The 21828-nt window shown below is 59.1% G+C and overlaps 1 protein-coding gene across 1 annotated transcript in view; it reads left to right on the forward strand.

Annotated features, from left to right (window-relative positions):
* LOC139242890 (girdin-like) overlaps window positions 1-21475 on the forward strand; it is a gene marked incomplete at its 3' end in the record, with an annotated part of 53982 nt that extends 32507 nt beyond the window's left edge. The window contains exons 8-16 of the mRNA XM_070870535.1: window positions 2021-2169; window positions 3325-3406; window positions 7595-7753; window positions 9092-9238; window positions 11670-11814; window positions 14130-14317; window positions 16164-16301; window positions 19259-20125; window positions 21344-21475. Of these exons, the coding sequence (XP_070726636.1) occupies window positions 2021-2169; window positions 3325-3406; window positions 7595-7753; window positions 9092-9238; window positions 11670-11814; window positions 14130-14317; window positions 16164-16301; window positions 19259-20125; window positions 21344-21475 (2007 nt within the window). The remainder of the gene's footprint in view (window positions 1-2020; window positions 2170-3324; window positions 3407-7594; window positions 7754-9091; window positions 9239-11669; window positions 11815-14129; window positions 14318-16163; window positions 16302-19258; window positions 20126-21343) is intronic.
* Between the last annotated feature and the right edge of the window lie 353 nt (window positions 21476-21828).

Consider the following 21828-nt stretch of genomic DNA (forward strand, 5'->3'; position numbering starts at 1 on the left):
CCCATCTCTGTAACCTCTTTCAGCCCCTACACTCCTCCCTATCTCTGTAACCCCCTCCAGCCCCTACACCCCTCTCTATCTCTGTAACCTCCTCCAGCCCCTACACCCCTCCCTATTGCGTAACCTCCTCCAGCCACCACACCCTGACCTATCTCAGTAACCGCCTACAGCCCTACACCCCTCCCTGTCTCTCTAACCTCCTCCAGCCCCTACACCCCTCCCCATCTCTGTAACCCCCTCCAGCCCCTAAACCCCTCCCTATCTCTGTAACCTCCTCCAGTCCCTACACCCCTCCCTATCTCTGTAACCCCCTCCAGCCCCTATACCCTCCCTATCTCTGTGATTTGGATGTGCACTTGTAACCTACAGGGCTACGGACCGAGAGCGGGAAAGTGGGATTAGGCCGGGTAGCTCTTGGTCGGCCTCCTTCCGTGCTGTAAATTTCCGTGATTCTCTGACTCCTCTCCTCGCCCCGGGGATACGGAGGCCCGGATGGACCGGGTGGGGGGATGGAGGCCTGTGTTAGGGTCCCCAGCACTACTCCAGACCGGGGATGAGGCCTGCACGCCAGCTAGACCCTACCTCCGGGGCCTGTCAGCAAGCGGAATTTGCAGCCTGTCTGGATTTCCACACAGTCTGATTGGCTGCCTGTGCTAGTTCCGTTGGGCAAGGCTTGCTCTCTCTCCCTCCCTGTGGTCGCCCTTGCCGAATGATCAGGATGGGAGGGGGTTGGGTAATGGGAACAGCTCTCCCTGGGGAATACACCCATCGGCCCAGTCACACACACTCCATGCTCCCTCATACAGCTATCCACCCAACTCCTGCTCCCCTATCACACACTGCCCCCACTCACCGCATCGAATAAATACTCAGCCCACCAACACAGCTCCTCACAGCCCCAGGCCACACGCTCTCTCTCATCCCTTCTCTCTCTGTCTCTGTCTCTGTCTCTCTGTCTCTCTTTCTGTCTCTCTCTCTCTCTTTCTGTCTCTCTCTCTCTGTCTCTCTTTCTGTCTCTCGCTCTGTCTCTCTCTCTCTTTCTGTCTCTCTCTCTCTGTCTGTCTGTCTCTCTCTGTCTCTCTTTCTGTCTCTCTCTCTCTCTCACTTTCACTCTCTCTCTCTCTCTCTCTCTCTCTCTCACTTTCACTCTCTGTCTCTCGCTCTCTTTCTCCTACACTCTATCCCTTGCTCTTCCTTTTTAAATATCTTTTACTTAATCTCTCCCTCTCTGCCTTTATCTCCCTGTCTGTTTCTCTCTCTTCATCTCTCTATCCGTCTCTGTCTCTCTCTCGCTGTCTGTAACTCTCTCTCCCCCTTTCACTGTGAGACTTATCGAACCATCTCTGTCTCCATCTCATTCTGTCCCAGCACCTGCAGACTGGGGAATCACCGCTTCCCTCCCATTAACCCCCCCTTCTCTCCCTGCCCCCTGCTCCCCCTCCTGTGATCCACAGGCCCTGAAACCCCCAGCTGACCCCGTTCGACCCCACCATCAACCCTGACTGACCCCGGTTGACCCCACCAACCCTGGCTGACCCCGGCTGACCCCAGTTGACCCCGGTTGATCATGGCCTAATCTGGATGACCCCGCTCGACCCCAGCTGACCCCGACTGACCCAGGATGTCCTCGCTCAAACCCGGTTGACCCTGAAAGACCCTGGCCGACCCCAGATGACCCTGGTTGACCATGGCTGACCCCGGCTCAATCCGGCTGACCCCGGATGACCCCGCTCAACGCCAGCCGGCCTCGGATGACCCTGACTGACCCCGCACAACCCCGGTTGACCCCGGTTGACTCTGGCTGACCCCGCTTGACCCCTGCTCGACCCCAGATGACCGCAGACGACCCGGTCGACCCCAGTTGACCCCGGCTGAACCCACTTGACCCCCGCTCGACCCCAGATGACCGCGGACGACCCCGGCTGACCCCGCCGGCCCCTGTGCAGGCTCTCCCGCCCGTCGGACGTTGACTCACCCAGCGGTTTCTCTCTTTTCCCCACCCCCTGCCCCCCCTCTGCAGCGGCTGGCGGAGCTGAGCCAGGAGCGGGAGGCGTGGGGCGCGGTGAGTCGGGAGGGCCCGCCTGCCCTCGGCCCGGGGGACAACCGGCAACACCTGAGCGTCCAGCTGGCGGACTCCAAGGCCAAGCTCCGGCGGCTGAGGCAGGACCTGTGAGTATGGCAGGGCGCGGTGGCGGGTGGGGCGGGGAGGTGGCTGGAATGGTGGGAGGGGGGCACAGGGTGCGGTGGTGGGGGGGGCGGTGTGTGGCTGGAACGGTGGGGGGGTGGGAGGGGGCACAGGGCGCGGTGGTGGGGGGGGGCGGTGTGCGGCTGAAACGGTGGGGGGGTGGGAGGGGGGCACAGGGCGCGGTGGTGGGGGGGGGCGGTGTGCGGCTGGAACGGTGGGGGGGTGGGAGGGGGCACAGGGCGCGGTGGTGGGGGGGGAGCGGTGTGTGGCTGGAACGGTGGGGGGGTGGGAGGGGGGCACAGGGCGCAGTGGTGGGGGGGGGGGAGAGGTGGCTGGAATGGTGGGAGGGGAGCACAGGGCGCGGTGGTGGGGGGGGGGGAGGTGGCTGGAATGGTGGGAGGGGGGCACAGGGCGCGGTGGTGGGGGGGGGGGTGTGTGGCTGGAACGGTGGGGGGGTGGGAGGGGGGCACAGGGCGCGGTGGTGGGGGGGGGGGTGTGTGGCTGGAATGGTGGGAGGGTGGGAGGGGGGCACAGGGCGCGGTGGTGGGGGGGGGGGGGTGTGGCTGGAACGGTGGGGGGGTGGGAGGGGAGCACAGGGCGCGGTGGTGGGGGGGGGGGTGTGTGGCTGGAACGGTGGGGGGGTGGGGGGGGAGCACAGGGCGCGGTGGTGGGGGGGGGGGTGTGTGGCTGGAATGGTGGGAGGGGGGCACAGGGCGCGGTGGTGGGGGGGGGGTGGCTGGAACGGTGGGGGGGGGGCACAGGGCGCGGTGGTGGGGGGGGGGGGTGGCTGGAACGGTGGGAGGGGGGCACAGGGCGCGGTGGTGGGGGGGGGGGTGGCTGGAACGGTGGGGGGGTGGGAGGGGGGCACAGGGCGCGGTGGTGGGGGGGGGGTGTGGCTGGAACGGTGGGGGGGTGGGAGGGGGGCACAGGGCGCGGTGGTGGGGGGGGGGGGTGTGGCTGGAATGGTGGGAGGGGGGCACAGGGCGCGGTGGTGGGGGGGGGGCGGTGTGTGGCTGGAACGGTGGGGGGGTGGGAGGGGAGCACAGGGCGCGGTGGCGGGGGAACCTCGAGCGCCTCGTTCTGCCGGTCCCAGCGGCGGCGGCGAAGGCGGAGTCTAACGGCGGTGTTTCCGTGGGCAGGGAGGAGAAGAGCGAACAATGGCAGGACAGTCAGCAGGCACTGCACGAGCTGGAGGATGACTACAAGCGGCTGCAGAAGCAGGTAACGGGCGCTCGGGTTTGGTGGCCAGGCCGCGCGCGCCTTCAGACGCGGTCCCTCGCCCTGCCAACGCCGACACCCAATCAACACGCGGGAAACAGGCCACTGGGCCCCAGCGGTTTATGCGCCACTCGAGCCTCCTCCCGTCTCTCCTCATCTAACCCCGTCCGCATAACCCTCGCTTCCCGTCTCCCGCGTACACTCGTCCAGCCTCCCCCTAACTGCATCGATACTGTTCGGTGATTTTAAGAAATAGGAGCAGGAGTCGGCCATTCGGCCCCTCGAGCCTGCTCCGCCATTCAATACGATCATGGCTGATCCGATCATGGACTCAGCTCCACTTCCCCGCCCGCCCCCTTATTCCCTTATCGCTCAAGAAACTGTCTATCTCTGTCTTAAATATATTCAATGTCCTGGCTTCCACAGCTCTCCGAGGCAGCGAATTCCACAGATTTACAACCCTCTGAGAGAAGAAATTTCTCCTCATCTCAGTTTTAAATGGGCGGCCCCTTATTCTAAGACCGTGCCCCCTAGTTCTAGTCTCCCCCCATCAGTGGAAACATCCTCTCTGCATCCACCTTGTCGAGCCCCCTCATAATCTTATACGTTTCGATAAGATCACCTCTCATTCTTCTGAATTCCAATGAGTAGAGGCCCAACCTCCTCAACCTTTCCTCATAAGTCAACCCCCTCATCCCCGGAATCAACCGAGTGAACCTTCTCTGAACTGCCTCCAAAGCAAGTGTATCCTTTCGTAAATATGGAAACCAAAACTGCACGCAGTACTCCAGGTGTGGCCTCACCAATACCCTGTATAACTGGAGCAAGACTTCCCTGCTTTTGATTCCCGTCTTCATGCCGGCGTTTTGAGCGGCCAATGATTGAATCGGCCTCTTGTTCCCCCGCTCGGTCAACGCTCGTGTGGAAGGTTTCTCCTAGCACTCTGCTCCCCCCCCCCGCCCGCCCCCCCGGGGTGAAACATCTCAATATTGCGCTTTGACGCGGCAGACATCGCCCGCCGCTAAAGTTAGCGGCCCCACACCGTTGCCCCTGGCAACACCAAATCCTGCCCCCACCCTCCATCGGGAAGCCTGTTGCTCCAACATACAAAGAAGTCCCCCGATCAACCCTAAGCTCTCCGGGATGGCCAACAATTTGCTGCATTCAATCTTTGATGACAACGTGGCCTCGAACTAGTCCAAACTGGTCCAGTGTGTGTGTGTGTGTGTGTGTGTGTGAGAGAGTGTGTGTGAGAGTGTGAGAGAGAGAGAGAGAGAGAGAGTGTGTGTGTGTGTGTGTGAGTGAGAGTGTGTATGTGTCAGAGTGTGTGAGAGAGAGAGAGAGAGTGTGTGTGTCAGAGTGTGTGTGTGTGAGAGAGAGATAGTGTGTGTGTGTGTGTCAGAGTGTGTGTGTGTCAGAGTGTGTGTGTGTGAGTGTGTGTGAGAAATTGTGTGTGTGTGTCAGAAAGTGTGTGTGTGGGAGTGTGTGTGTGTGTGAGAGAGAGTGTGTGTGTGTGAGAGAGAGTGTGTGTGTGTGAGAGAGAGTGTGTGTGTGTGAGAGAGATAGTGTGTGTGTGTGTGTGTGTGTCAGAGAGTGTGTGTGTGTGTGTGTGTCAGAGAGTGTGTGTGTGTGTGTGTGTGTGTGTGTGTGAGTGTGTGTGTCAGAAAGTGTGTGTGTGTGAGAGAGATAGTGTGTGTGTGTCAGTGTGTGTGTGTATGTGTGTGTCAGTGTGTGGGAGAGTGTGTGTGTGTGGGAGTGTGTGAGAGAGAGAGAGATAGTGTGTGTGTGTGAGAGACAGTGTGAGAGTGTGTGTCAGAGAGTGTGTGTGTGTGTGTGTGTGTATCAGAGAGTGTGTGTGTGAGTGTCAGAAAGTGTGTGTGAGAGTGTGTGTCAGAGAGTGTGTTTGTGTGTGTGTGTGTCAGAGTGTGTGTGTGTGAGTGTGTGTGTGAGAGATTGTGTGTGTGTGTGAGAGATTGTGTGTGTGTGTGAGAGATTGTGTGTGTGTGTGAGAGGTAGTGTGTGTGTGTGTCAGAACGAGTGTGTGGGTGTGTCAGAAAGTGTGTGTGTGTGTCAGAGAGTGTGTGTGTGAGAGAGATAGTGTGTGTGTGTGTGTATGTGTGTGTCAGAGTGTGTGTGTGGGAGTGTGTGAGAGAGAGAGATTGTGTGTGTGTGAGAGACAGTGTGAGAGTGTGTGTCAGAGTGTGTGTGTGTGTGTGTGTGTGTCAGAAAGTGTGTGTGTGTATGTCAGAGAGTGTGTGTGTGAGAGTGTGTGTCAGAGTGTGTGTGAGAGATTGTGTGTGTGTGTGTGTGTGTCAGAACGAGTGTGTGTGTGTGTGTGTGTCAGAAAGTGTGTGTGTGTGTGTCAGAGAGTGTGTGTGTGTGTGTGAGAGATTGTGTGTGTATGTGAGAGATTGTGTGTGTGTGTGTGAGAGATAGTGTGTGTGTGTGTCAGAACGTGTGTGTGTATGTGTGTGTGTGTGTGTCAGAGCGTGTGAGAGTGTGTGTGTGTGTCCCTGCAAGGTTCACACAGGCCCACAACCTGTCCGGTGAAGGTGAAGTGAACAGGCTTGTCCGTGTGGTGCAATATCGCAGTTCGTACTTTCTTACACAGCCTGAAATAATCAGCACATTTTAAAGACAGCACCTAGTCTCACCACTCCCAGGGCAGGTACAGGGGGTTAGATACAGAGTAAAGCTCCCTCTACACTGTCCCATCAAACACTCCCAGGGTAGGTACAGGGGGTTAGATACAGAGTAAAGCTCCCTCTACACTGTCCCATCAAACACTCCCAGAGCAGGTACAGGGGGTTAGATACAGAGTAAAGCTCCCTCTACACTGTCCCATCAAACACTCCCAGGGTAGGTACAGGGGGTTAGATACAGAGTAAAGCTCCCTCTACACTGTCCCATCAAACACTCCCAGGGCAGGTACAGGGGGTTAGATACAGAGTAAAGCTCCCTCTACACTGTCCCATCAAACACTCCCAGGGCAGGTACAGGGGGTTAGATACAGAGTAAAGCTCCCTCTACACTGTCCCCATCAAACACTCCCAGGGCAGGTACAGCATGGGGTTAGATACAGAGTAAAGCTCCCTCTACACTGTCCCATCAAACACTCCCAGGGCAGGTACAAGGGGTTAGATACAGAGTAAAGCTCCCTCTACACTGTCCCATCACACACTCCCAGGGCAGGTACAAGGGGTTAGATACAGAGTAAAGCTCCCTCTACACTGTCCCATCACACACTCCCAGGGCAGGTACAAGGGGTTAGATACAGAGTAAAGCTCCCTCTACACTGTCCCATCACACACTCCCAGGGCAGGTACAAGGGGTTAGATACAGAGTAAAGCTCCCTCTACACTGCCCCATCAAACACTCCCAGGGCAGGTACAGGGGGTTAGATACAGAGTAAAGCTCCCTCTACACTGCCCCATCAAACACTCCCAGGGCAGGTACAGGGGGTTAGATACAGAGTAAAGCTCCCTCTACACTGCCCCATCAAACACTCCCAGGGCAGGTACAGGGGGTTAGATACAGAGTAAAGCTCCCTCTACACTGCCCCATCAAACACTCCCAGGGCAGGTACAGGGAGTTAGATACAGAGTAAAGCTCCCTCTACACTGTCCCATCAAACACTCCCAGGGCAGGTACAGGGGGTTAGATACAGAGTAAAGCTCCCTCTACACTGTCCCATCAAACACTCCCAGGGCAGGTACAGGGGGTTAGATACAGAGTAAAGCTCCCTCTACACTGTCCCATCACACACTCCCGGGGCAGGTACAGCACAGGGTTAGATACAGAGTAAAGCTCCCTCTACACTGTCCCATCAAACACTCCCAGGGCAGGTACAGGGGGTTAGATACAGAGTAAGGGGCTGAAATTCCCGGTGATCGCGCCGCCCGGTTAACGCTGGCGGTGAGCGGTGGCTATCCCTCCGTGGCGATTGAGTCGGGCGTTGGCGGGGGAGCCATGAGGTCACGCTGCGCCCTCCAACGCCACGAGCAAGGTGACGTCACCCGGCGCACAGATGCCCGCGTGTCGCCGCTCTCGCGATACTGCGCTTCTGCGGCGGGCGAGAAGCGCTGGGGGCATCGGGCGGAGTTGCCCAGAGAGCGAGATAAACCTCGACCCGCGGCGCTGCCCTCCAATCCGGGGTCAGCGGGCTGAGCCAATCCGATTCGCTCCCTTCAGAACCGGGAGCTGGTGCTGGAGGCTCGGGCTGCCAGGACCTATCGGGACGAGGTGGACATCCTGCGGGAAAAGGCCACGCGCGTGGACAGGCTGCAGAGCGAGGTCAAGGCCTACAAGGAGCGGCTCAACAGCATCGAGTTCTACAAAGGGAAGGCCGAGGTAGGTCCAGGAGGGTGAGGGTCGGGGGGAGTGAGGAGGGCCGTACTGCGCTGTCGGAGGGGCAGTACTGAGGGAGCGCCGTACTGTCGGAGAGGCAGTACTGAGGGAGCGCCGCACTGTCGGAGGGGCGGTGCTGAGGGAGCGCCGCACTGTCGGAGGGGCGGTGCTGAGGGAGCGCCGCACTGTCGAAGGGGCGGTACTGAGGGAGCGCCGCACTGTCGGAGGGGCAGTACTGAGGGAGCGCCGCACTGTCGGAGGGGCAGTACTGAGGGAGCGCCGCACTGTCGGAGGGGCGGTACTGAGGGAGCGCCGCACTGTCGGAGGGGTAGTACTGAAGGAGCGCCGCACTGTCGGAGGGGCAGTACTGAGGGAGCGCCGCACTGTCGGAGGGGTGGTACTGAAGGAGCACCGCACTGTCGGAGGGGCAGTACTGAGGGAGCGCCGCACTGTCGGAGGGGCAGTACTGAGGGAGTGCCGCACTGTCGGAGGGGCAGTACTGAGGGAGCGCCGCCCTGTCGGAGGGGCAGTACTGAGGGAGCGCCGCACTGTCGGAGGGGCAGTACTGAGGGAGCGCCGCACTGTCGGAGGGGCTGTACTGAGGGAGCGCCGCACTGTCGGAGGGGCGGTACTGAGGGAGCACCGTACTGTCGGAGGGGTGGTACTGAGGGAACGCCGTACTGTCGGAGGGGCTGTACTGAGGGAGCGCCGCACTGCACTGTCGGAGGGGCAGTACTGAGGGAACGCCGTACTGTCGGAGGGGCGGTACTGAGGGAACGCCGCACTGTCGGAGGGGCAGTACTGAGGGAGCGCCGTACTGCGCTGTCGGAGGGGCAGTACTGAGGGAGTGCCGCACTGTCGGAGGGGCAGTACTGAGGGAACGCCGTACTGTCGGAGGGGCGGTACTGAGGGAACGCCGTACTGTCGGAGGGGCTGTACTGAGGGAGCGCCGTACTGTCGGAGGGGCTGTACTGAGGGAGCGCCGTACTGCGCTGTCGGAGGGGCGGTACTGAGGGAGCGCTGTACTGTCGGAGGGGCGGTACTGAGGGAGCGCCGCACTGTCGGAGGGGAAGTACTGAGGGAGCACCGCACGGACCTGGGTGTTGACGGCCTTCATGGCCGAATGGCTGCACGGTGTGGAATGACGCAGGAAGAGCGGCCAGAGGGGGAGGGGGGAGGGGGGCTGGGGTGCGAGGGGGGAGGGGTTGGTCTTGGGGAGGGGAGTGGTGTGGGGGTGGAGTGGGGATCAGGGGATGGGGGGGGGGGAATAGCCCGATCAGTGACCCTGCCTGTAACCTGCTCCCCTTGCCCCCTTGCCCCCCCCCCTGGTTTGCCCTGTAGGAGGAGCGGGAGTACAGCCAGGCCCTGCTGGAGACCAAGGCCCTGCTGGAGGGGCAGCTGGAGGCCGCTCGAGGCCGCTGCGATAAGCTGCACGAGCTGGAGAAGGAGAATCTGCTGCTGCGATCAGCGCTGCAGGAGCTCGAGATGGTAAGCGAGGCTTTGTGGGGGGCGGAGGGGGGGGAACGACAGAAATAGAACAACCCCTTCGCACCCCATGTGTTGCTGCCGCTCGGTGTGTGTGTGTGAGCGAGAGACTGAGGTCCACGTGTGAACAATGTCACCCGCACGGGGGGAGGTGTGATATCAAGGGGGGGGAGCGAGGGGCGGGGGTTGGGTGGGGTCGGGGGGGGGCGTTGGGGGTAGACAGCCTTCGCTTAGCGAGCGACGGCCCCAAGCATCAAACTCCGTCTCAATCGCTGCTCGACCCGGGGTCCGGGGTGTGATTATATCCTGTGTCTGTGCCCCCACAATCCACCCCCCCCCCCGGGACCTCCTGGTTTCATCATGTGTCAGTGAGCCCCCATCGCCCCGTCTCCCTCTCTGTCCCCCGAACCCCCGTCCCCCAGTCTCCCTCTCCCTCTCTCTCTCTGTCTCTCCCTCTCTGCCTCTCTCTCTCTCTCTCTGTCTCTGTCTCTCCCTCTCTGTCTCTCCCTCTCTCTCTCTCTGTCTCCCTCTCTGTCTCTCCCTCTCTGTCTCTCTCTCTCTCTGTCTCTATCTCTCTCTCTGTCTCTCCCTCTCTCTCCCTCTCTGTCTCCCTCTCTGTCTCTATCCTCAGTCTCTCTCTCTCTCTCCACTCTCCCCCCCATTTCTCAGTCTCCCTCTCTCTCTGTCTCTCCCTCTCTCTCTCTCTCTCTCTCTCTCTCTCTCTCCCTCTCTCTCTCTCCCTCTCTCTCTCCCTCTCTCTCTCCCTCTCTGTCTCGATCCTCAGCCTCTCTCTCTCTCTCCACTCTCCCCCATTCCTCAGTCTTCCTCTCTCTCTGTCTCTCCCTCTCTCTCTCTCTCTCTCTCTCTCTGTCTCTCCCTCTCTGTCTCTCCCTCGTCTCTGTCTCTCCCTCTCTCTCTCTCCCTCTCTCTCTCTCTCTCTCTCTCTCTCTCTCTCTCTCTCTCTCCCTCTCTGTCTCCCTCTCTGTCTCTATCCTCAGTCTCTCTCTCTCTCTCCACTCTCCCCCCCATTCCTCAGTCTCCCTCTCTCTCTGTCTCTCCCTCTCTCTCTCTCTCTCTCTCTCTCTCTCCCCCCCTCCCTCTCTGTCTCTCCCTCTCTGTCTCTCCCTCTCTGTCTCTCTCTCTCTCTCTCCCTCTCTGTCTCTATCTCTCTCTCTTTCCCCAGTCTCTCTCTCTCTCTCTCCCCCCCCCATTCCTCAGTCTCTCTCTCTCTCTCCCTCTCTCTCCCTCCCTCCATTCCCCATTCTCTCTCTCTCTCCCCCCATTACCCAGTCTCTCTCTCTCTCTCTCTCTCTCTCTCCCCATTACCCAGTCTCTCTCTCTCTCTCTCTCCCCCATTACCCAGTCTCTCTCTCTCTCTCTCTCTCTCTCTCTCTCCCCCATTACCCAGTCTCTCTCTCCCCCATTACCCAGTCTCTCTCTCTCCCCATTACCCAGTCTCTTTCTCTCTCTCTCTCCCCCATTACCCAGTCTCTCTCTCTCTCTTTCTCTCTTTCTCTCTCTCTCTCCCTCCCTCCATTCCCCAGTCTCTCTCTCTCTCTCTCTCTCTCTTCCCCATTCCCCAGTCTCTCTCTCTCTCTCTCTCTCTCCCCCATTCCACAGTCTCTCTCTCTCTCTCTCTCTCTCTCTCCTCCTTTCCCCAGTCTCTCTCTCTCTCTCTCGCTCTCTCCCTCTCATTCCCCAGTCTCTCTCTCTCTCTCTCTCTCTCTCTCTCCCCCATTCCCCAGTCTCTCTCTCTCTCTCTCTCTCCTCCTTTCCCCAGTCTCTCTCTCTCTCTCTCTCTCCCCCCCATTCCACAGTCTCTCTTTCTCTCTCTCTCCTCCTTTCCCCAGTCTCTCTCTGTCTCTCTCTCTCTCTCTCCCTCCATTCCCCAGTCTCTCTCTTCCACCATTCCCCAGTTTCCTTCTAGGCGGGTAGAGGCCGCGGGTTTGGGAGGTGCTGCTGAAGAAGCCATGGCGAGTTGCTGCAGTGCATCTTGTAGACGGTGCACACTGCAGCCAGGGGGCGCCGGTGATGGAGGGAGTGAGTGTTGAAGGTGGTGGGTAGCATGGCCCATCGAGCGGGCCGCTTTGTCCCGGATGGTGTCGAGCTTCTCGAGTGTTGTTGGAGCTGCAACTCATCCAGGCAAGTGGGGAGTGTTCCATCGCACTCCTGACTTGTGCCTTGTAGATGATGGGAAGGCTTTGGGGAGTCAGGAGGTGAGACACTCGCAGAATACCCAGCCTCTGACCCGCTCTTGTGGCCACAGTATTTATGTGGCTGGTCCAGTTGAGTTTCTGGTCAATGGTGACCCCCAGCATGTTGGCGCAGGGGCAGATTGAGGATGAAGGTGTGACTCTTGTGGCGGATTAACAGTCTCCTCATCCTCCTTTGATCAACTGTGTCTTGCTGATGAGCGATTTACTCCCCGCAACAGGAGCGAGAGGCGGACAGACAAAGGGTTGAGGAGCTTCTGGAGGAGAACTTGAGCCTGGAATCTGAGCTCAAGCAGAGTCTGAGCGAGTCGGAGAAACTCGACTGGAATATGGAGCCGATATCGGAGGAGATTCCACACTTCGAACGTAAGCGACACATCGGACTTATCCTCTACACTGTCCCATCAAACACTCCCAGGGCAGGTACAGGGGGTTAGATACAGAGTAAAGCTCCCTCTACACTGTCCCATCAAACACTCCCAGGGCAAGTACAGGGGGTTAGATACAGAGTAAAGCTTCCTCTACACTGTCCCATCAAACACTCCCAGGGCAGGTACAGGGGGTTAGATGCAGAGTAAAGCTCTCTCTACACTGTCCCATCACACACTCCCAGGGCAGGTACAGGGGGTTAGATACAGAGTAAAGCTTCCTCTACACTGTCCCATCAAACACTCCCAGGGCAGGTACAGGGGGTTAGATACAGAGTAAAGCTCCCTCTACACTGTCCCATCACACACTCCCAGGGCAGGTACAGGGGGTTAGATACAGAGTAAAGCTCCCTCTACACTGTCCCATCAAACACTCCCAGGGCAGGTACAGCACGGGGTTAGATACAGAGTAAAGCTCCCTCTACACTGTCCCATCAAACACTCCCAGGGCAGGTACAGGGGGTTAGATACAGAGTAAAGCTCCCTCTACACTGTCCCATCAAACACTCCCAGGGCAGGTACAGCACGTGGTTAGATACAGAGTAAAGCTCTCTCTACACTGTCCCATCAAACACTCCCAGAGCAGGTACAGCATGGGGTTAGATACAGAGTAAAGCTCCCTCTACACTGTCCCATCAAACACTCCCAGGGCAGGTACAGCACGGGGTTAGATACAGAGTAATGCTCCCTCTACACTGTTCCATCAAACACTCCCAGGGCAGGTACAGCACGGGGTTAGATACAAAGTAAAGCTCCCTCTACACTGTCCCATCAAACACTCCCAGGGCAGGTACAGGGGGTTAGATACAGAGTAAAGCTCTCTCTACACTGTCCCATCAAACACTCCCAGAGCAGGTACAGCATGGGGTTAGATACAGAGTAAAGCTCCCTCTACACTGTCCCATCAAACACTCCCAGGGCAGGTACAGCACAGGGTTAGATACAGAGTAAAGCTCCCTCTACACTGTCCCATCAAATACTCCCAGGGCAGGTACAGGGGGTTAGATACAGAGTAAAGCTCTCTCTACACTGTCCCATCAAACACTCCCAGGGCAGGTACAGCACGGGGTTAGATACAGAGTAATGCTCCCTCTGCACTGTCCCATCAAACACTCCCAGGGCAGGTACAGCAAGGGGTTAGATACAGAGTAAAGCTCCCTCTACACTGTCCCATCAAACACTCCCAGGGCAGGTACAGCACGTGGTTAGATACAGAGTAAAGCTCCCTCTATACTGTCCCATCAAACACTCCCAGGGCAGGTACAGCACGGGGTTAGATACAGAGTAAAGCTCCCTCTACACTGTCCCATCAAACACTCCCAGGGCAGGTACAGGGGGTTAGATACAGAGTAAAGCTCTCTCTACACTGTCCCATCAAACACTCCCAGGGCAGGTACAGCATGGGGTTAGATACAGAGTAAAGCTCCCTCTACACTGTCCCATCAAACACTCCCAGGGCAGGTACAACACTGGGTTAGATACAGAGTAAAGCTCCCTCTATACTGTCCCATCAAACACTCCCAGGGCAGGTACAGCACGGGGTTAGATACAGAGTAAAGCTCCCTCTACACTGTCCCATCAAACACTCCCAGGGCAGGTACAGGGGGTTAGATACAGAGTAAAGCTCCCTCTACACTGTCCCATCAAACACTCCCAGGGCAGGTACAGCACGGGGTTAGATACAGAGTAAAGCTCCCTCTACACTGTCCCCATCAAACACTCCCAGGGCAGGTACAGCACGTGGTTAGATACAGAGTAAAGCTCCCTCTACACTGTCCCATCAAACACTCCCAGGGCAGGTACAGCACGGGGTTAGATACAGAGTAAAGCTCCCTCTACACTGTCCCCATCAAACACTCCCAGGGCAGGTACAGCACGTGGTTAGATACAGAGTAAAGCTCCCTCTACACTGTCCCATCACACACTCCCAGGGCAGGTACAGGGGGTTAGATACAGAGTAAAGCTCCCTCTACACTGTCCCCATCAAACACTCCCAGGGCAGGTACAGCACGGGGTTAGATACAGAGTAAAGCTCCCTCTACACCGTCCCATCAAACACTCCCAGGGCAGATACAGCACGGGGTGAGACACGGAGTGCGGTTCGCTCTCCTCGTGGGCCTGGGGCCTACAGTTAGGCCTCTCGATTCAGGGGCCTGCAGGGCGAGAGCGGCTGTATGGATATATTTTGTTTCTTTCCCCTCGGGGTGAGGCTCCCGGACCGTGCGGTTAACGATCTGTGCGCTGTTTCCGCAGTTACCCAGAAGCCTCTGAGCTACGAAGTGCATGAGGTGACGTCAGGTCAACTCCTGAAACTCGAGCGGGAGAACCAGGAGCTGAGGCGGAAGGAGGAACAGCTGCGGTGCAGTAGTGCGGAGGCAGACACCAGCACCACCGGCAAAATCCTCGGCCTGGAGCAGGAGAACCATCAGCTACAGAGGGCTGTAAGCGCTAGACGCCAATCTCAATCCACAACCCTCTGCACCATCACTGGGGTACAGTCCCACACACACTGACTCTCACTGGGGTACAGTCCCACACACACTGACTCTCACTGGGGTACAGTCCCACACACACTGACTCTCACTGGGGTACAGGTCCCACACACACTGACTCTCACTGGGGTACGGGTCCCACACACACTGACTCTCACTGGGGTATGGGTCCCACACACACTGACTCTCACTGGGGTACAGTCCCACACACACTGACTCTCACCGGGGTACGGGTCCCACACACACTGACTCTCACTGGGGTACGGGTCCCACACACAATGACTCTCACTGGGGTACGGGTCCCACACACACTGACTCTCACTGGGGTACGGGTCCCACACACACTGACTCTCACTGGGGTACGGGTCCCACACACACTGACTCTCACTGGGGTACGGGTCCCACACACACTGACTCTCACTGGGGTACAGTCCCACACACACTGACTCTCACTGGGGTACGGGTCCCACACACACTGACTCTCACTGGGGTACGGGTCCCACACACACTGACTCTCACTGGGGTACGGGTCCCACACACACTGACTCTCACTGGGGTACGGGTCCCACACACACTGACTCTCACTGGGGTACAGTCCCACACACACTGACTCTCACTGGGGTACAGTCCCACACACACTGACTCTCACTGGGGTACGGGTCCCACACACACTGACTCTCACTGGGGTACGGGTCCCACACACACTGACTCTCACTGGGGTACGGGTCCCACACACACTGACTCTCACTGGGGTACGGGTCCCACACACACTGACTCTCACTGGGGTACAGTCCCACACACACTGACTCTCACTGGGGTACGGGTCCCACACACACTGACTCTCACTGGGGTACGGGTCCCACACACACTGACTCTCACTGGGGTACGGGTCCCACACACACTGACTCTCACTGGGGTACGGGTCCCACACACACTGACTCTCACTGGGGTACGGGTCCCACACACACTGACTCTCACTGGGGTACAGGTTCCACACACACTGACTCTCACTGGGGTACGGGTCCCACACACACTGACTCTCACTGGGGTACGGGTCCCACACACACTGACTCTCACTGGGGTACGGGTCCCACACACACTGACTCTCACTGGGGTACGGGTCCCACACACACTGACTCTCACTGGGGTACGGGTCCCATACACACTGACTCTCACTGGGGTACAGGTTCCACACACACTGACTCTCACTGGGGTACGGGTCCCACACACACTGACTCTCACTGGGGTACGGGTCCCATACACACTGACTCTCACTGGGGTACAGGTTCCACACACACTGACTCTCACTGGGGTACGGGTCCCACACACACACTGACTCTCACTGGGGTACGGGTCCCACACACACTGACTCTCACTGGGGTACGGGTCCCACACACACACTGACTCTCACTGGGGTACGGGTCCCACACACACTGACTCTCACTGGGGTACAGTCCCACACACACTGACTCTCACTGGGGTACGGGTCCCACACACACTGACTCTCACTGGGGTACGGGTCCCACACACACTGACTCTCACTGGGGTACGTGTCCCACACACACTGACTCTCACTGGGGTACGGGTCCCACACACACTGACTCTCACTGGGGTACGTGTCCCACACACACTGACTCTCACTGGGGTATGGGTCCCACACACATTGACCCTCACTGGGGTACGGGTCCCACACACACTGACTCTCACTGGGGTACGGGTCCCACACACATTGACTCTCACTGGGGTACGGTTGTACGTTACTAAATACGCGCTGACTTGCTGCCTGTCGCTGTAGCTGGAGAGACTGCGAACACGGATTGACGATGAGGAACAGAATTCTCGGAGTGTGGAAGGTCTCAGCACCGACCTGATGAAGGAGAAGGAGAGACTGGAGTGCACCGTGCGCACAGTTCGGGAGAACTACGAGCGAGAAGTACGGGCGGGGGAGGGGTGGGTCGGGGGGGGTCGGGGGGGGGTGGTTAGAGTGCAGCCCCCCTCCCCCGGGGTCTCGGAGGCTCCGCTGGCTGGGCCTGCTCTGCTGTGTCCCCGTAACCCCAGCCAGACCCGGCCCACTGCGTTCCCCCCCCCTCGGGGGGCCGTCGGGGTCTCGTGTCTTGATCTACACGAGGGGGACCTCCGCGCCGGAGCCCTCGGCGGGTCAGAGGTCAGCGGCCGCCCCCTCCCCCATTGCTCAATGGAAAGACTTGCATTTATTTAGCTCCCTTCGGGACGTCCCCATAGAGCTTCGCAGCCACTTTTTTTCGAAGTGTGGTCGCTGTTGTAACGTGGGCAAGGCGGGGCAGCCAATCGGCGCACAGCAAACCTCCCACAAACAGCATTGTGGCAATGACCCAGATCGCCTGTTTTCGGGATCTCGGTCGAGAGTGAAATATTGGCCCCAGGACACTGCGGAGAACTCCGACAGTGCGGCGCTCCCTCAGTACTGCCCCTCCGACAGTGCGGCGCTCCCTCAGTACTGCCCCTCCAACAGTGCGGGGCTCCCTCAGTACTGCCCCTCTGACAGTGCGGGGCTCCCTCAGTACTGCCCCTCCAACAGTGCAGGGCTCCCTCAGTACTGCCCCTCTGACAGTGCGGGGCTCCCTCAGTACTGCCCCTCCGACAGTGTGGCGCTCCCTCAGTACTGCCCCTCCAACAGTGCGGCGCTCCCTCAGTACTGCCCCTCCGACAGTGCGGCGCTCCCTCAGTACTGCCCCTCCGACAGTGCGGCGCTCCCTCAGTACTGCCCCTCCAACAGTGTGGTGCTCCCTCAGTACTGCCCCTCCGACAGTGCGGCGCTCCCTCAGTACTGCCCCTCCAACAGTGCAGGGCTCCCTCAGTACTGCCCCTCTGACAGTGCGGGGCTCCTTCAGTACTGTCCCTCCGACAGTGCGGCGCTCCCTCAGTACTGCTCCTCCAACAGTGTGGCGCTCCCTCAGTACTGCCCCTCCAACAGTGCGGCGCTCCCTCAGTACCGCCCCTCCGACAGTGCGGCGCTCCCTCAGTACCGCCCCTCCGACAGTGCGGCGCTCCCTCAGTACCGCCCCTCCGACATGCGGCGCTCCCTCAGTACTGCCCCTCCGACAGTGCGGCACTCCCTCAGTACTGCCCCTCCGACAGTATGGCGCTCCCTCAGCACTGCACTGAGTGTCGGTCTGGATTGTGTGCTCAAGTCTCTGGAATGGGACTTGAACCCATGACCTTATGGCTCGGAGGCGAGAGAGAGAGAGCGACACACACTGATGCCACTCTCGAAGTGGTCACTGCGCTGATGAAGAGTATTGTATAAACGGCGAGGGACTGTGAAGTGTTGGTGTTCAGAGGGCCTGTGTGTCCTTGTACACCAATCACTGAAAGTTAACCTGCAGGTACAGCAAGTGATTCAGAAAGCAAATGGTATGTTGGCCTTTATTACGGGAGGAGTTGAGTATCAGAGTAAAAACGTCTTCCTGCGATTATATCGGGCCCTGGTGAGACCGCACCTGGAGTATTGTGTACAGTTTGGGTCTCCTTACCTAAGGAAGGATACACTTGCCATTGAGGGAGTACAGCGAAGGTTCACCAGACTGATTCCTGGGATGGGGGCATTGTCCTATGAGGAGAGATTGAGCAGACTGGGCCGATATTCTCTGGAGTTTAGAAGAATGAGAGGTGATCTCATTGAAACACACACAATTCTTACAGGGCTTGACGGTAGATGCCGGGAGGGTGTTTCCCCCCGGGGCTGGGGAGTCTAGAACCAGGGGTCACACAGTCTCAGGATAAGGGGTCGGCCATTTAGGACTGAGATGAGGAGGAATTTCTTCACTCAGAGGGGTGTGAATCTTTGGAATTCTCTGCCCCTAAGGGCTGTGGAGGCTCAGTCTCTGAGTATATTCAAGGCTGGGATCGATAGATTTTTGGATGTTAAGGGAATCGAGGGATATGGGGATCAGGCGGGAAAGTGTTGAGAACATAAGAAATAGGAGCAGGAGCAGGAGTTGGCCATACAGCCCCTCGAGCCTGCTCTGCCATTCAATACGAACATGGCTGATCCGATCATGGACTCAGGTCCACTTCCCCGCCCGCTCCCCATAACCCCTTATCCCCTTATCGTTCAAGAAACTGTCTATCTCCACCTTAAATATATTCAATGTCCCGGCCTCCACAGCTCTCTGAGGCTGTGAATTCCACAGATTTACAACCCTCAGAGAAGAAATTCCTCCTCATCTCAGTTTTAAATGGGCGGCCCCTTATTCTAAGACCATGCCCTCTAGTTCTAGTCTCCCCCATCAGTGGAAACATCCTCTCTGCATCCACCTTGTCGAGCCCCCTCATAATCTTTTACCTTTCGATAAGATCACCTCTCATTCTTCTGAACTCCAATGAGTAGAGGCCCAACCTCCTCAACCTTTCCTCATCCCTGGAATCAACCGAGTGAACCTTCTCTGAACTGCCTCCAAAGCAAGTATAGCCTTTCGTAAATACGGAGAGCAAAACTGCACGCAGTACTCCAGGTGTGGCCTCACCAATACCCTGTATAACTGGAGCAAGACTTCCCTGCTTTTATACTCCATCCCCTTTGCAATAAAGGCCAAGATACCATTGGCCTTCCTGATCACTTGCTGTACCTGCATACTATCCTTTTGTGTTTCAGGCACAAGTACCCCCAGGTCCCGCTGTACTGCGGCACTTTGCAATCTCTCTCCATTTAAATAATAACTTGCCCTTTGAGTTTTTTTTCTGCCCAAGTGCATGACCTCGCACTTTCCGACATTGTACTCCATCTGCTAAATGCTTGTCCGTTCACTTAGCCTGTCTGTGTCCCTTTGCCGATTTTATGTGTCCTCCTCGCACGCTGCTGTTCCTCGCATCTTTGTCCGGCTGCTTGACCGATGGCTCCCTCTGTTGCAGGTGGCAGCGCTGAAGCTGGAAAACGAGCACCTGAGCCAGAGCCTGGCCTCCTGGCGGCGGCGCTCTCAGGCCGGAACGGAGCTGCGGGTGAAGGACGTGGAGATGGAGAACAGGATGCTGCACCAGGCCGTGGCGGAGACCAGCCAGAGGCAGGGCGCGCTGGAGGCGGAGCGGCAGCTGGCCCTGGAGGCGCTGGAGCGGTGCCGGGCGAGGGCTGCCGCGGCCGAAGAGCTGGAGCGGGAGAACGCCCGGCTGGACCAGGAGAACTTGCAGCTGCGGCGGGCGGTGGAGCTGCAGGAGACGGAGGGGGCGCTGATGTGTCAGCTGGAGCGGGAGAACCGGGAGCTGTCCGCCGAGCGGCAGCGGGGGGCCGAGCGGCAGCGGGGGGCGGCCCAGCGGGCGGAGGAGCTGGAGGCGGCCCACCAGGGCCTGCGGGCGGAGAGCCGGGCGCTGGGCCAGAGGCTGGAGGGGGCCCTGCGCAAGGCCCAGGAGCTGGAGCGGGAGGCGGGCGAGCGGGAGGCCCGGCTCGAGGCCCAGCGCGGGCAGCTCGCGCAGCGCAAGGCGGGCGAGGAGCGGCTGGAGCAGGACAAGGAGGCCCTGGAGGGCCGGCTGGGCCAGGCCGAGAAGGAGCACCGGCGGCTGGAGAAGGAGGCCCGGCGGCTCAGACAGCAGGCCGTGGAGCGGGACTGCGCGCTGGACGAACGCAACTTCCAGCTGGCCAGGCTGGAGCAGGAGAACCGGCAGCTGGGCCTGGAGGCCGGCCGGGCCCAGCAGGCCCAGGAAAGCCTGCAGGAGCTGGAAGCGGAGAGCAGGGAGCTGCTGCAACAGCTGAGCGCCGACAAGAAGGCCTTGGCCGCTCTGCGCGAGGTATGTGCCGCGGAATGCCGGTTAACCGCGCCCGTTTTGCGGGCGGGGTGGGGGGCTGCGGTGGTCAGGGTTAGGCCCTAACGTTTACTCCACATCCCACCCGTCCCAAAGAATTCGCTCTCGCACGCCCGGGAGGAAGCGGAGAGTGAAATCAAGGCTTCCTGCCGGGGCGCGCGCCCTGACGGTATTGCATGCCTCTTACCCCCCCTTTCAAGCAGTGAGTTATGCCCCAGACCCCCACCGCCCTCTGGGTGAAGAAATTTCCCCTCAAATCCCCTCTAAACCTCCCCCCAATTACTTTAAATCTGTGCCCCCCCTGGTTGTTGACCCCTCTGCCAAGGGAAACAGGTCCGTCCTATCCACTCTATCCAGGCCCCTCATCATTTTATACACCTCAATCAGGTCTCCCCTCAGCCTCCCCTGTTCCAAAGAAAACAACCCCAGCCTATCCAATCTTTCCTCATCGCTAAAATTCTCCAGTCCAGGCAACATCCTGGTAAATCTCCTCCACACCCTCTCCAGTGCAATCACATCCTTCCTGTGATGTGGTGACCAGAACTACACGCAGTACTCCAGCTGTGGTGTAACCAATGTTTTATACAGGGGACTGGTGTGGGGGGGTAGTGTGTTGGGGGGAGGGGGTTGGGAGGACCCGGGACTTGGGGGGTGCGGGGGGCAGTGTGTCAGGGTGGGTGGTGGGGGGGGGGGTCACAGTATCAGGGGTCAGAGGGGAGTCACTGTGTCGGGGGGGAGGGTCACACACCCAGGGGTCAGAGGGCAGTGCAGGGGACTCTGTCAGGGGAAGGGGGCGGTCACGGACCCAGAGGTCAGAGGGCACTGCGGGCAGTTCTATGACGGGGGAGGGCGGGGGGGGTCACGGACCCGGAGGTCAGAGGGCACTGCCGGGGGTGGGGGGGGGTGCTCTGAGTCAGGGGTCACGGACCCAGAGGGCAGTGCGGGGGGGCTCTGTGACAGGGGGATGGGGGGGTCAGGGACCTGGAGGTCAGAGGGCAGTGCGGGGGGGCTCTGTGACGAGGAAGGGGGGGGGTCACTGACCCGGAGGTCAGAGGGCACTGCGGGCAGCTCTGTGACAGGGGAGGGGGGGTTAGGGACCCGGGGGTCAGAGGGCACTGTACACCCCACAGCTGACACCCCCCCCCACCCCCGAGCCCCCTCCCCTGACCCGTCTTGTCCCTCCCCCCCCCCCCCCCCCCGCAGGAGCTGATGAACGAGAAGCTGAAGGCCCAACAATTGAGCAACGAGGCCGACAACCTGCGACACCAGCTGGAGAGGATGGCCATCGATCGGGACCACCGGCTGAGGGAGGGGCACACGGCCCAGGAGAGGCAAGTACCTATCACCCCCCCCGACTGTTCCCAACCCCTCCGGTCGCCGGGCCACACGGGCCAGCCCGGCAACCACACAACCAATCAGAGCAGGAGGAGGCCCACTCGGCCCCTCGAGCCTGCTCCGCCATTCAAAGGGATCACGGCTGATCTCCCCGGTGTCCCGGGCCAAAATATTTATCCCTCAACCCCACATCACTAAGAAAATACAGGTTATCTCGGTCACTACCACATTGCTGTTTGTGGGAGCTTGCTGTGCGCAAATTGGCTGCTGCGTTTCCCACAATACAACAGTGCCCACACTCCAAGAAGTACTTCATTGGCTGTAAAGCGCTTTGGGACGTCCGGTGGTCGTGA

The sequence above is a fragment of the Pristiophorus japonicus genome, unplaced genomic scaffold (genome assembly GCF_044704955.1).
Source record: "Pristiophorus japonicus isolate sPriJap1 unplaced genomic scaffold, sPriJap1.hap1 HAP1_SCAFFOLD_1519, whole genome shotgun sequence".
Lineage (NCBI taxonomy): Eukaryota > Metazoa > Chordata > Chondrichthyes > Pristiophoridae > Pristiophorus > Pristiophorus japonicus.